The sequence below is a fragment of the Triturus cristatus genome, chromosome 5_2, assembly GCF_964204655.1.
Source record: "Triturus cristatus chromosome 5_2, aTriCri1.1, whole genome shotgun sequence".
In the NCBI taxonomy this organism is placed as follows: Eukaryota; Metazoa; Chordata; class Amphibia; order Caudata; family Salamandridae; genus Triturus; species Triturus cristatus.
This window is the reverse complement of record NC_140588.1, coordinates 910,162,256-910,177,874: the sequence shown is the minus strand read 5'-3', so window position 1 is coordinate 910,177,874 and position 15,619 is coordinate 910,162,256. Positions and strand designations below refer to the sequence as shown.

Below are 15,619 nucleotides of genomic sequence, written 5' to 3'. Positions count from 1 at the left end.
TGGCAGAGCAGCAACTCCAACAAATGAGGGATTTTGTAACAATTTCTCAGGCTTCGTAATTAGGCAGATAGAAAAATCCCAGGACTGTGCATCTAACTTGGTCTTTCAACTGGAGGTATAAGTGGAGCACCTAGAGAACAATGCAAACCCTAATCCTGGCCCCATGATACAGGGCCGTAAAAAAAATGTTTCCAGAGATTACTTTTTGATTTGTGTTTTGGGATCATTAGAGAAGTAATTTAGCTTGGGTAGACACTGCTGAACCAGGCTGAAATTTTCCAGACGACATTTTACAAAAAATGGCAGATGTGTTGCCATGATGAAGTAATATTTCCAGGAACTGTGAGACCTATATACTTCATGTCAAAGCATAGGATTTGGGGATCACGCAGAAACAGAAAATAACTCCCTTAGAGCAACCCTTCCATAATTTTCCAAAATGGCGGCTATAATCAAGGAATAAAAGATTGATACACACCAAACAATGTTTATGTTCTGAATTATGAAAAAAAAAAAATATGCTCATCACTCCTGTTTGATAGTTCACTTTATTTGTTTCAGCAATCGCTTGTGGTGCATTTGCAGAATGTTGAACATTTGATTAGAGTCTATCGACAGGGATATCTTGTGGTGTAGCACAGGTTTTGCAAGTGCATGTATGTGTTAGTTCTGTGGGTAGAGGCTTTAGAAATGTCATATGTTTTAGCACCCCCATCAATCCAATCAATATCTTTCCAACCAAATTCATATGGCTCTTCTCTACATATGCATGATCCAAACATATTTACGAATCTTCTGACCAAGTTGAATGCGCTTTTAATGTGCCCACGCACAGAATATGGCATCGGTGGAAGGTCACTTAGCAGGATTGATCTCTTGAACTCACTATACCAAAGATCGTCAAATGTGCGACAGTCAGAACTTGTTTTCCACACATGCCCAGGGTATTTTTCTACATCTTTAAAGTCACATTCTTCTTCTGCCTCATCAAATCCTTATAGCAACTTCACAGGTTAAGCAGTTAAAGCTCCAAGCTTTGTTCTAATTTTGCTCATAGTGTCATCACTCGTAAGAACACTGGGCATCTCTGGGTCAAGTTTCTTGTACATAATATGAAGCAGGATTAGGTGTCTTCTCGCCTGTTCCATAACATAACCCTAACTCTGACAATCCTTAACTTACAAACAATCTAAGTAGCACAATAATAACATATGTGTCATCTGACAGTACAATGACTCGATTGGAACCATTTCAAACAGCCCACTCAACATGTGGCACAACACGAAGGTCAGCTTCCTCCAATTTGCTGTTAAGTTCTTGAACAATAGGTCCTGTTCCTTTTGAATATATATCTGCAGTCACCAACTCCTCATTGACAATCATTCCACTTGCAATAACTGGAAATTCAGTGTTCACTGAAGCATCAGCAATGTTTTGACGAGTTAACATCTCAAAGTTAATCTTTTTCAATGTTGATGACCAGAATTTATCAAGTTGCACAGGTATAAAGGTAGAATTTTTGATGCAGGCAAGCTCAACTGTTCCACTTGTAAACATTTGTCTGATTCTCTCATTTTCCTTGACGGATAAATCAAGATAACTGTCCAAGATAATGTGCAGTTCTTGCAAGGTGCACACTGACTTGGATACCTGTAGAACGACCGCTCTGAAGATTTGCATGGACGAAATCTTGACCATTCGCAATTGTGACAGAAAGACCACAACAACAGCTGTTTTAAATAAGGAAACCTTTTTGAATTAAAATTCTTCAGGTTAAAGTTTTTTTCTGAGCTCTTGTACGAGTTTGTGCTTTACTGGTTTGGTTGCAGCATCTCCATCAAATAGTGCATTGGTTAGAAGATCATGAGACCGAATGTCCTTTCTTTTGCTACATCCATCTCTCTATGTGCTTGCGAAAGTTGTTTTTATAAAACCGGTTTTGTAGTGGCTGTTTGGAAAAACTCTTACTATGGTAATCGAAGTGTGGAAGCTTAGCTTTAGTGATTATGCCAAACATCTTTTTCAATACAAATATCTTCCGCTTCAGTTCCGCATATAGTTTTGATCCATGTTCCAGGATATTTAGTAGACATGTCTTTGTAACGTTATCCACATTGTTTGGTCATGAAGTGGTGTAGTCGCGCAGGCTCAGTCATTTCAAAGGAGTTTCCTTGCTGCTGCATGATCTGAAGAAGACGGTCAACATGTTTATTACAACGTTCCCCTTTCTTTCCCACAAGTTCATGGTGAGGAACAGTTTCACAATGGTCCATTCATTTTTAAATCTGACATCTCTCTGAAAACATTGCAAATAGAAAGGACTTCATGGTAAACCCGTTCCCATTGAGAAACATTCACTTTTACGTGTTCTCTGGATCGTCTGTTCCAGTTTCATATCTGGAGACAGCATTGAACCTTCCCTTTCGGTCTTCACAACACAATTTCTGAGGGTGAATTTTCTATAAAGGTATGGTTTTTCCACCTCTAGCTTCTTCAGTATTATACCAGGGCCCATATCTCAGGTTGCTTATGCAATCGAATTCACAAAACACAGTAAACAGTGACTCTGCAGTCTTCACGTGCAGCTCCCAATCACCTTCCCGATCAGCATGACCACATTTTTTTTACTAGAGCTATCATATGTAAATCATTTCCTCAGTACTTACAAAATTTCTTCACTTTCTTTGACAAACTCTTTGAACTAGGTATTCAGGTTTTCGGATTTGAACTGAGTATTTAATATTGCCTGGCTTTGCAGTAAGTCTTTTGAATTAAGTGCACCCTGTGCCTTGTTCACTTCTGGGATAAGATATGCATAACCTAATTTGTCATTCTTGTTCCAGAAAGCATTCCAGCGCAATATTTCTATAGCCTTAGATATGATCAGCATACCTTGTAACGGATAAGCATGAGTTCCACTAAATACTGACTGGACAGTTTTGATTCCAAAGATTTCAGCCTCAATAAGTGCACAGTCCTCAGACCTGGAATGTAGCCTGGACCAAGAATACACGGATCTAATACAGAGCCTGGCTCAGGCTATTGACCAGATAGCGCCAGTAAAATCACAGTTGATAAGGGGACCAGGTAAGGGGGCCCCCTGGTTTACGCCATCATTAAGGGAGCATAAAAAAGCTCAGAGCCTTGGAAAGAGGCTGGAGGAAAACCAAGCAAGACACAGCTAGGAATATCTATAAAGCCTCCCTCAATCTATATAAAAAGCTCATTGTCTTAGCTAAAGCAGAATATTATGAGTCCCTCCTGAGTAAGGCAGTCAATATCCAGAAAGAGACGTTTAAAATCTTGTCAGAGTTAAGTAAAAAACCTGAAAATTCCTAGTCCCTTATAAATTTTAACTCCTTTCAGGAGTACTTTTTAGAAAAAGTAAAGGCCATTATCACGGAAATAAAGAGTGGGATGGCAAATGGAACCGCCATAACTTCGGCCCAGCATAATCCAGCTGATTGCACTATTACAGCATTTCCAGAGCTGGATGAGCTGAGTCTGGAGAAACTGATGGGAAAAATTAAATCTGGCTCTCCAGCAGGTCCGTGCCCACCCAGCGTTTTTCGTGCAGCTCGTCCCTTATTGGAGAAATGTATCATTTCCCTCCTCAATAGATCTCTGGAAACAGGGTATCTACCGGTGGAATTTAAGGAGGCACGGGTAAGACCCCCATTGAAGAAACCCGGTGCAGATCCTGCAGTGCTAAAGAACTACAGGCCCATTTCCCAATTGCCTTTCCTCTCTAAAATACTGGAACAACATGTATTAAAATCCCTGTCCCTGTATCTGGAGTCTCACCATCTACTCCATGAGTGGCAGGCAGGATTCCGAGCTCATCACAGCACCGAGTTGGTGATGCTCTCGGTGCTGGATGAATTAAGAGGCATGGCTGACTGCAAGAAACCGAGCGCCCTGATCCTGTTAGATCTATCAGCGGCGTTCGATACGGTCAGTCATGCCTTACTCTTGGAGAGACTGAATGACTTTGGGATTAAAGGCCTGGCCTTTAAGTGGTTGCAATCCTTCCTCCCGGGAAGAACACAAAGGATACAACTGGGGGATCAAACATCTGAGGTGGGGACCTTGGAATGTGGGGTGCCACAGGGTTCAGCCCTGTCCCCATTGCTATTTAATCTCTACTTACAACCTTTGATTGCATCACTGGCCAGCAGAGGCTGTAGAGTCTTTAACTATGCGGACGATACACAGCTCCTGCTGAGTGTTGACAATTCAAGGACCGCGCAACTCAATGCTCAGGACATCTTGAGGTACACTGTACAATGGATGACTGGAAATCTATTGAAGATTAATCCAGATAAGACCGAGGTATTGGTGATCCCTTCCAATGCCTCACCTTGTAGTGACCTCTATTGGCCAGCGGAGTTGGGCCCTGCTCCAAAACCAAGTATGAATGTAAAAAGTTTGGGGATTAAACTGGATTGTGATCTATCAATGTCCAGTCAAATTTCCTCTGTGGTGGGTAGGTGTACAAATATCATCCGACAGTTGCGGAAGCTAACCCCTGTCCTCTCCCAATCAATGATGCGCTCAATCGTAGCAGCAACCGTCATCTCAAGGATAGATTACGGAAACGCTCTCTATCTTGGCCTACCTAAAACTCTCACTAACAGATTGCAGGTCGTGATGAATGATGCTGCACGACTAATTTTTAGACTCCCAAGGAGAACCAAGGCCTCTCCTTTGCTCCACAGTCTGCACTGGCTCCCCATCAAAGAGCGAGTGGAATTTAAGAACTTATGCACGGCTCATAAGGCAATTTACGGTCAGGCACCAGCTTACATCACAGATCGTTTGGAGGTGTACAGCCCAGTGAGAACACTTAGATCCTCAGATTCTCAGTTATTGGCCTGCCCCCGTTACAAACTTGTAACTAAGGGAGGAAGAGCCTTCTCTGTATTAGTCCCTCAACTATGGAACACGCTGCCTGAGGTGCTGCGCAGGGAGGGGCACCTCCTGCGGTTTAGAAGGATACTAAAAACACTGCTGTTTAAAAGAACCCTGGGTGTAAACTAGACCAGGAAGTGCCTTTCATTCTGTGTTTGCCTAGTTTATTGTTGTTACCACAGATTTCCGAGCGCCTAGAGACCTGTAGGTGATTGGGCGCGATAGAAATCTAATATAACAATAACAATAATATAACAATTGTCTATGCTACATCCACTGAGATAACTTACTGCACACAGCAACTAAACTTTTGTCCTGTGGAAAACAGCCATCACTGGATAAAGATAATCGAATTCTACAAAAGTGCTCTTACAAATGTCAGCTACAATACAGAAAAACACCTTCATTCAGAAAATTGGCAGGAAAGACTGATCTACAAGCTGAACTACACACATTTTGAAAAGGTTTTAGAGCTTTGTATACTGTTGCGCAGTTTGTGACTGGAGATGGTATTACTAGGAAAAACTCAACCTTCTTCAGTGAGACGGTATTCTGGGAGATCAGATAAGAATTCCAGCCCACTGAGGAATTTTTTCTTCATCCTTCAGTCCGCAACAAATAAGCAATTGAATGAATTCAGTTAAATCAGCTTTGTGTACCGCAGCATTAGGTTGAAGATCCATGCCCTCAGTCAGTTTGAAACTTTCTGGTAGACTGGGAATGGGTTAATGGCTTGTAGTGATTTTGCATACGTTTGCAAAGCAGTTGGGTTTTAAGTTTGGAGCTTGGTTTGTTTATGCCTTCAGCCGACACAGCTTGTTTTCCAATAGCTCCTTCATTGGTACAGTCTCAAAAAAGCACCATGGCAGTATCATGTGTGCTGAATTTCCAGACAAAAAAAGCAGTCTCCAAAATGAAAATTATCAAGAGCAGCAGTTTAAAATCCTTTCCTGGTAATGCGTCAGATTCACAAGATTTAACAGCATGAGCTGCTAACAAGTTCCTGCTCCATACTATGTCATTATAATTTGTTAAAACACACATCTTATTCACTGAAGGGATTAGCTCTCTACTTTTGCTAGTCATAGATTGCGTGGGCAGTCATGTGTAGCGGAGTTTTCTTTTTGCCATTATATAATTCATAAAACATGATTTGGAAAAGATAGAACATTTGCAAAGCATAAGCCTGTTGGTTCATGGGATTGTCTTTCACTTTTTCGCTTATATCTTCAAAGCCGTCATGAATGTGGTCTGCATTTGTTCCGAACTCAAGAACTTTAGTTCAGAACAACTATGCTTGCTGATATTAAACAATGATGAAAAAAATGTTATGACAACATCAGGCATTCTTGACTACCATCGTTTGCGGAGCTCTGGGGCATCACAAAATTTGGAATCAAGTCCAAAATCTAAATCTTGCAGGACGTTTCATAAAATGGTTTCAGCCGATTTTACTGTATGCTGTGATTTTATTTTGGCAGCAAGAACTTCAGGAGTCAAATCAGCCGAGAACACCATAAGTGGCTCATTCTTTTTGCTAGACTGACACAAACTAATTCGGTCATTGTACATTCTCACCTGAAAAATCTTCGTTATGTATCAATAGAGTTTCATCAATGCTGATCATTATTTCTCTGATCTTACGGAGTGAACCCGTAGCCAGCACTCAAGTGTGGATTTAAAATTAACTTGCTATTTCAAATAGTGCCAACTTAACTGAAGGCTGGCGGTTACGTTGCTGCTGGGAGCTCATTGTACATTCATATTTTCTAATGTATGCGCGTATGCAGTTAGGGGAGGTATACACATTTGCTGCAAGTACATTCACCTCTATGTTTAGATCAGCTACTTGGCTGAAAACAACCTTTGAAGAAACCAGCTGCAGATAAAAGCAGGTTTGCCCCTGGAGACTCAAACTCTGAACTTTGTTCTTTCGTAAATCCCTTTGGCCCTTGTTGTGGCTAAACCACAGATAACACATTAAGATGCTTTGCTTTCTGCTCAGTTGTTGGAGGTGGACGAGGGGGTAGCCATCGATCTTCTAAGTGGATGAGCATCGATATACAAAAAACAAGAGGCAACAAGAATTATAGAAGAACATATTTAGTATACACAGATGATCATAAGTCTTGAGGTGGTGCAGAATTTTCCTTTAATATATATTTCCAATAAAGTGCAGCCAATGCATTTCACCTTTAAAAAAAAAAAAGGGCCAATGACGGCATTGGGATCGATTGTCGTTGCTTTCTCAGAAGACTCAGATTCTTGATGCGATTCACTGGTCTCTTCTATTTTTTAACCATTTTTCCATTGTATACGACTAGTAGCACTTGTTACAGTGATAAAATATTTGATCCTCTTCACCCATAAGTTTCAATCTTTTGTGAACTTAGTGTTTCCGTATTTCTGCAGCTTCTTGAACTCTCTTCTGTCAGGCTGCAGTTGAGGTTAGCTTTTCTTTTGCATTAGTTTGGCACATTTTTCTTTGTTGAAGGAGTCCTCAGATTTTATAGTTAGCAACACTGTCAGGAGGTACGGATCCTCTGCTACCACAGGCTTCACTCAGGTTTATGAATTTGAGTCAATGGAAAGCCGAAACAAAAACGATATTAAAATAAATTACCAATATGATAGCTGAAACACATCATTACAGGAACGCCATTTTGGAAAATGGCAGAAGGGTTGCTCTGAGGAGGTATTTTCTGTCTCTATATGACTACTTACCCCCCAAAACCTATGTTCTGACACCAAAATGAAGTTTGTCTTATGGTTCCGGATAAATTTCATCATCACTGCAACACATTCTCCATTTATTAAAATGTCGTCCAGAAAATAAATAAATCGGCCCTAATTAGCAATGTCTACCCAAGCTAAATTACTTCTCTGATGATACAAAAAACACAAATCAAAAATGAAAGTCTCTGGACAACAATTTGAGTGACCACTCGCAAGGTTTTCCACCTGCTTACATGAGGTCCGTCTGGGGGAGTCTCATTACAAAGGAGGCGTCTACTGTTGCTGAAATTGGATCCAGTGGTGGTTAGAATGGAAGTTTCCTCCAGATAGTACATTTGGAGAGTCCGTACTGATACCTAACTTTTCAGAGGAGGCAGCTGCCATAGAGTTCAGATTCTAAAAAAGATTTTGGAAAAAAATGGCAATGCGTCTATAATCCTGCTTTACTTGGTACAAAGTCAACTCCCAGAGATTGCTTTGCAATTACGTGCACCTCCATTCCTTAGATGGTATCCTTAGTCAAGCCTCAGTTCAGTTTATGGCTTTCAGTGTTCCAATTTCCATGCTGTACTTCTGCACCGTGCCAAAAGTGTAGTAACTCCCAGCATTGTACCCATTTAAACTGCTCATGACACTGCAACAACCAAACATTTTCGTCAAAGGATGATCAAATCAAGCTTGTTTCTCTTAGTCCACACATGCAGAAATTCCTCTCTAACAAAGTTACTGAATGAAAAATGTATATGAATTAACATTGTGAACATTCAGCCAGATGATGAATGTAATAGAATTTAAATGAATCTCTTACGGAAAAATCTCCCATTTAGAAGGCAGAGAATCAATTTGGCATTTCAGATATGCCCTCAATAAAACTTAGAATTACCCAAAAGAAAAAGAGCTGACCAGAGATATCTGAGCTTTCCAGTCAACTAGCATCCATACTTCAAATCGTTGTGCTTTTTTTTTTTTTGCTAAATCCTAAAACACTCCTAGCAGGTCAAATTATCTAATTCAAGTCCTAAGATATTGACTTGTATAGGTATAAACCTTACCATCAAGTTCTAGCAAATAAGTCACACAAAAAAAGGATACAACTACTGTGTCGGAGGCAGCAGGATATAATTTTGCACCGGGAGACGTCAGTCCTGGACACATGATATTAGCACCACTAAGGACAAACTTAATGGCTCCTTTGTCAACTTGCTGATGTGGTAAAATAAATGGGACTGAGACAGAAGAACAACATTAATGCAGGAGACAGATTGTCATTCGGAAATTAAATGCTAATCAAACATTATTAACATACAGTTCATTTAGAAGATCTTCTCCATGGCATAGCAATGCATTAATAAGAACGTCTGTCTGTGTATGTAAATTAAGCACATTACTCATATTGAACATACATGACTTGAGAAGAACATTTAATATATTCACTTCAAGGCGGCATTTGAAATGCTAGCATTTAAATCATACAAAAATAATTATTGATGACTTTTACAAACCAGAGATATCTTAGGCACATGCACTGTGCTTCAAAAGAAAACAAAAGTTGGGTAATTTGGGCTAAAACAAAAACTATAACAAAAGCAGTGAAGTAACAAGCTATCCAACTGTTATAATCAATGGCTGTTACAACTGGTAGAGGTTCTGCCGACTCGTTTTTGAAGGGCTGGTAATGTTGAGCTTCAACATTTGAGCCTGCACGCGCACACACACACACACTATGCCCTTCCCTTCACCCACTGAGAAACTGGTGTACCTTGTAAGTCAGTCTATGAACTCCCAAACCCTTTTAGTACAGGGTCCCCCTGAACCAACCCCTCCATTGTTTCCCTAATAACGTTCTAGATGAAGGCCAACACTTGAAACACCTCTTTGAACCCAAACAACTTTGTGGAAGCGAGGAAACGAAGTCCCAAAATAAAGTCGGCAACAGCAGAAAAAAGGTTCTCTCGGGACTGGAGTGGCTATGGAACTTTAAAAACAGCACTCAGATTAGATATGGCAATATACCTTTGGCCAACAGGGGAGGAAAGTATTGGCCCCTTCAAATAGTATTTGTCTTAGTCAACCGGACATTGATGAGGCTAGTAGCCATGTACAAGAAAGGAAGAATGTTTGAATAGTAGTGCAGCCTCTGCATGGTTGCATTCTCCCTTCAGAAAAGGTAAACGAATCCGGGCAGTGTCTCCCTCATATACATATTACTAGTAAGCAGCATCCCGGACTCCTTCCTTCCAGATGCTACTAGAGCGATGGGAGGATGACCTGTAGGGGGGGGGGGGGGGGGGGGGGGGGGGGGGGAGATGGACGAGGGAGAGCAGGTGGCTGCACGTACAAGTCCCAGATAGGCTGCCATACCTGCTGACTTTTACGTTGCATATACTTAACAGACAGTGACACATGCAGAGCACAGATAATGAATATGCTACTTACCAGTATGCATCTGTTCTTGGCATGTAGGGCTGCTGACATTCTTATCTGTGCATAGATCGCCGCCTAGTGTTGGGTCCGGATGTTTGCACGTTGTTGTCCTGGAAGAGTCTTCGAAGTATCACGAGATAGGTGACTCCTCCCCTGGACTACAGTGCGCATGGGCATCCTCTCCATCCTTAGATTGTTTTTCGCCATTGTGGCAGTGATGGAGTAGATACAGTAAGTGATGACCATGCTATACAGTAATTCTGAGGGCTGCAGCTGCTACAGGCGCCGGGGAGGAGGGTGGGAGATATGAATGTCAGCAGCCCTACATGCCAAGAACTGATGCATACTGGTAAGTAGCATATTCAGTTCGAGGCATGTGGGCTGCTGAATTCATATCTGTGCATAGAATACATAGCAGTACCTCCTATTAGCGGCGGCTACCAGTGCCAGCTGCAGCAGTCTGAAAAAGAGTTTTGAGAACAGCCTGTCCTACAGCTGCCTGCTGTTTTGAGTGTACATCTACACAGTAGTGTTTGGTAAATGTATGTATAGTGGACAATGTGGCTGCTCTACATATTTCCTGTAAAGAAATGTTTCCCAGGAAAGCCATGGATGCCCCTAACTTTCGTGTTGAGTGGGCTCGTGGGGGAATCGTTAGTGTGCGTTTAGCTTTTTGATAGCAAATTTGAATACATTTAACGATCCATCTGGCTATACCTGCTTTGGAAATGGCGTTGCCCTTGTGTTGTGGAGAAAAGGCAACGAAAAGTTGTTTTGTCTTCCTAAAGTCCTTAGTTCTGTCTATATAGTACATGAGGGCCCTGTTGGAAGGCGGACCCCGAGGAGTCGGCGAGACCACCAAGGGGGGCCCTCACACTGTACAAAGTAGCCGAGCGCTGCCGAGAAGTCTCCTGAGAGATCCTTCTCCTATCACGTACTGGCACAGTAACACCACCACATCGGACTCAAGGAGGTTGTCTCAAGACAAGCAATTCTTTATCAGCAATAAAAAGGTTACGAGGTCAATATTTACACGAAGGGATCGAGGGATCCACCAAAAGTCTCAGTGTCTCTTTGGAAGGGTAGGGGTAGCGGGACAGTCTTTGGCAGGAGCTCGGTACGAGGGTACCTGGGGCCCAGTTCTTATCCTCAAGCTGGAGGACCTCCGGATCTCGGAGGGGTCGAGCCGCGACGGCGTCAGCAGGGCTCTGGCGTACAGTTCGGGGAGAGCCGCGATCCAATCAGCAGGGCTCTCAAGATGGTTTCTGCTCAGCTCGAGCCGCGACGTCGTCAGCAGGGCTCCGAGGGAGGTTTCAGCGAGGTTGGGCCGCGACGCAGTCAGCAGGGCTCATGATGGTTCCGACAAGAGTTCTTCTCCGTAGGGTCAGCCGCGATTCAATCAGCAGGGCTCTCGACTCCGGGATACAACTGCCGATCTGTGGCGGGGTCGCCCCAGATATAGGTCTGGAGCCCTTTGATGTCCGGACCCAGGCGCCCGGTGGGGGCGGAGAGGCCGGGTGGAGGTGGCCAGACGCCCAGCAGGAGATGCGCCAGGCCCAAGGGAGTTGCAGGGCGATCACACCTCGAGAGGGGAGGACAGTTGGGGGTCCCATCGATACTGTCCTCCGCCGGGGGCGATGAATGGTTCCTGCGGCACCCCCTGGCCAGTTTGTGGTGCCTCGATGTCGGGGCTTCGCTGGGGTCGAGGCCGGGTTGAGCGGTGTCGCGCTGACTGGTACACGGAGTCACGTGGGTGCCAACAAGATGGCGGAGCCACGAGGGGTATGCGACCTCGTGCAGCCCAGGATGAAGGGCCTCGGTGCAGTTCAGAAGGGTGGCCCGTGAAGGCCGGGGCGGGGAACGGGCACAATCCACGGGGGTAAGGACCATGCCACGAGGCCGGGTCCAACAGGCCCTCTTTACATCTAGTGTATGGAGCATTCTCTCTGCGACATTTTGTGGATTTTGAAAGAAAACAGGCAATTCAATAGTTTGATTCATGTGGAACTGCGATATTACTTTAGGCATTAAGTTGGGGTTGGTACGTAGTACGACCCTGTTTGTGTGAACCTGTATGAATGGCTCTTGAATGGTTAGTGCCTGGAGTTCACTAACTCTTCTTAACGAAGTGATTGCTACTAGGAAAGCTACTTTCCAGGTGAGGAATTGAATCTCACATGAGTGGAGAGGTTCGAAGGGTGGACCCATTAGTCTGGTGAGGACCAAGTTGAGGTTCCACACCGGTGCTGGTGGGTGCCTTGGAGGAATCACTCGTGTAAGTCCTTCCAAGAAGGCTTTGATGGCAGGCACTCTGAATAAGGAGAGGTGCTGCCTGTTTGAGATAGGCTGCTATTGCGGTTAAATGGATACGGATTGAGGTGTATGCCAGATTGCATCGGTATAGGTGTAAGAGATTATGTTTTGAATGGATGCGTCTAGCGGGTTAATGTCATTGTTGGTGCAGTAAATGACAAACCTCTTCCATTTAGCTGCATAGCAAGCTCTGGTAGTGGGTCTCCTGGCCTCCTTGATGATCTCCATACAGTCAGGTGGCTGGTTTAGGTAGCCAAACTCTAAGACTTCAGGAGCCAGATTGCCAGGTTCAGCTGTTGCGGATCTGGGTGCTGAATTTCGCCATGGCTCTGCGTTAGGAGTGCAGGTTTTATCCGCAGCCTTTGATGCGGCACCACGGAAAGTTCCAGAAAGGTGGTGTACCATGGCTGGCGCGCCCACGTTGGAGCAACTAGGATGAGTGTCAGTGAGTGCTGTCGCAGTTAGCGTGCCACCAGCGGTATTAATGGCGCTGGGGGAAAAGCGTACGCAAATCTGCCGGACCAGTTCATCCATATCGCATTGCCCTGCGATTGTGGATGTGGGAACCTGGCGGCAAAGCTTTGGCATTTTGCGTTTTCGTTTGTGGCGAATAGGTCTATCTCTGGATGACCCCACTGTTGGAAGTACGGTTGGAGCACTGATGGGTGTAGCTCCCACTCGTGCATCTAGTGGCTGTGTCTGCTGAGCAGATCCGCCATCTGGTTGTCCTTGCCGGGGAGGTGTTCCGCCATGAGGAATATGTTCCTCTAAATGGCCCACTTCCACATGCTCTGAGCCAGGTGAGACAACTGTGGAGAGTGTGTTCCTCCCTGCTTTTGTATGTAGTACATGGCAGTTATGTTGTCCGTCCGGATCAACACGACTTTGTTGCACAAGTGTAATTTGAATGCCTTCATGGCTAGGAAGATTGCCATCAGTTCCAGAATGTTGATGTGCATCTTCTTTTGCTGTGTCGTCCATAGTCCCTGCACTGTGTAACTGAGTACATGAGCTCCCCATCCCTGGAGAGAGGCGTCCGCTGTCAGTATTATTTGTGGAATAGGCTCTTGGAATGGTCGGCCCTTGCAAAGGTTTTGTGGATTCCACCAATGCAGAGAGTTGTATGCCCGACCGCTCACCAACACTAGGTCTTTTAATTGCCCGTGAGCCTGATTCCATTGACGTGCCAAGCACTCCTGAAGCGGGCGCATATGTAGTCTTGCGTGCGGGACTATGAAAATGCAGGAGGCCATCATGCCTATCAACTGCATGAACACTCGCGCAGGAAGGGAGTGTTGAGGTTTGAACTTTGAGATCAGCAGTTGCATGCTGTTGATCCTCACTAAATTTGGCTGAGCTGTGGCTGCCAGAGTGTCTATGGTCGCGCCCAGGTACTGTCGTACGTGTGCGGGTTGGAGATGTGATTTTGGGTAATTTAGTGAGAATCCCAGACTGTGAAGAAGGTGAATGGTGAGGGACATGTGGCTGGCACATTGCTGGGCTGACTTTGCCTGAACAAGCCAGTCGTCCAGGTAAGGGTAGACGTGAATGTGCTGTCTCCGTGAATGTGCTGTCTCCGTAGATGTGCAGCCACTGTAGCTAGGCACTTGGTAAAAACCCTGGGTGCTGTTTCACGCCGAAGGGGAGGACTTTGAAGTGATAGTGCTGTCCCTGAATAGTGAACCTGAGATATTTCCTGTGTGACGGGTGTATGGGTATGTGGAAGTACGCATCTTTGAGGTCTAGTGTGGCTAGGAAGTCTCCCTGGCTGAGCAGCGGGAGAACCTGCTGTAGGGTGAGCATATGGAAATGCTCTGACAGAATGTAGTGGTTGAGGGGTCTCAGGTCTAGTATAGGTCTGAGCGACCCGTCCTTTTTTGGGAAGTACAGAGAGTACACCCCTGTCCCCTGCTGGTTGACGGGCACGACCTCTATTGCACCTTTTTGCAGCACACTTAGCACTTCCTGCTGCAATAATGCTAAGTGCTCTGCGGACATAGGACGGTGCTTTGGCGGTATTGTGGGTGGAGTGGAGGTTAATTCGAGACAGTAACCGTGCTGGATAATATCCCTGACCCACCTGTCTGTGGTGATGGTTTTCCACGTGGACAGGAACCGCTGGAGTCTCCCCCCGACAGGTGTTATGTGGTCGGGGGGGGAAGAGAGAGGGCGTCACCGTTTGTTCTTGGGTGAGGACCTGGTGTTGCCGTAACCGCAACCTCTGCCCTTGGTGCTGGAGCCACGATATCCACCTCTGTTGGTTTTATCGTAGGTACTCTGTGTGCCCCCTTTAGTGTATTGCTGCTGTGACCCCTGGCCTCTAGCTGTTCCCCTATTCCCGGGGCGACAAAAGGAGCCACTACGAAATGTCTGCGTTTGCAGAGCCCCCATTGACTTCGCAGTGTCAGTGTCCTTTATTTTTTCTAAGGTGGTGTCAACTTCTGGGCCGAATAAGTAGTCGGGGTTGACTGGCTGATTCAGGATGTTGTTTTGAATCTCTGGTTTGAGTCCGGAGATTCTCAACCAAGCGTGTCGTCATAACATGACGCTGGTGTTTATCGCCCTTGCAGCTGTGTCGGCAGCATCTAGTGCGCACTTAATGGAGAGTTGGTAAGAAGTTGTCCCTCTCTGATGAGGAGCTCCGCTGCCTCTTTGTATTCGTCTGGCAGATGCTGGAGTAGTGACTCTAGCGTGTCGTAGTGTGAACGATCATAGCGAGCCAGGAGGGCCTGTGTATTGGCAATGCGCCAGATGTTTGCTGCTTGAGCTGCAATTCTCTTGCCTGAGGTCTCCAGCACTTTGGACTCCTTGTCTGGGGGAGGAGCATCACCTGTTTGCGAGTGGGCTTGTTTGCGAGCGTTAGCAACCACCATGGAGTCCAGAGGTAACTGACCTCTAATGTACATAGGGTCCCCGGGCGCAGGTTTGTATTTTTTTTTTTTAATCCTGGGGTTTAGCACCCGTGCCCTGGTTGTTTCCTTGAAAATGTCCTTTGCAGGCTTGAGAACACCTTTCAACATGGGCAAAGTTTTGACAGTTCTCTGAGGAGGCGAAAGTGTCCACTAAGAAGTCTTCCTCAACTGTGTCAGAGTGGAGTTGTACTCCATGATTGGCTGCAGCACGTTCTATGAGGGCATTGAAAGCAGCAGTGTCCTCTGTGGGAGAGGTTTTTGCGCCGTAAAGCTGCGTGTCCTGGGTATCTGTTGCGGCACCCTGGTCTGTAGGGTCATCCCAA

The 15,619-nt window shown here is 45.0% G+C and overlaps 1 protein-coding gene across 3 annotated transcripts in view; it reads right to left on the bottom strand.

The window, feature by feature from the left end:
• The window catches only part of MCTS1 (MCTS1 re-initiation and release factor), an 87,989-nt gene that overhangs the window by 35,837 nt on the left and 36,533 nt on the right, over nt 1–15,619 (bottom strand). The window contains exons 4-5 of one of the 3 annotated variants that reach the window (XM_085608108.1): nt 8,700–8,873; nt 2,143–2,186 (exon numbers count right to left, since the gene is read on the bottom strand). In XM_085608108.1, the coding sequence (XP_085464234.1) occupies nt 2,158–2,186; nt 8,700–8,873 (203 nt within the window). In that variant the 3' untranslated portion in view covers nt 2,143–2,157. Of the gene's footprint in view, nt 1–2,142; nt 2,187–7,213; nt 8,282–8,699; nt 8,874–15,619 lie in introns of those variants that run through there. The other 2 variants (XM_085608109.1, XM_085608107.1) reach the window with 2 other exon arrangements.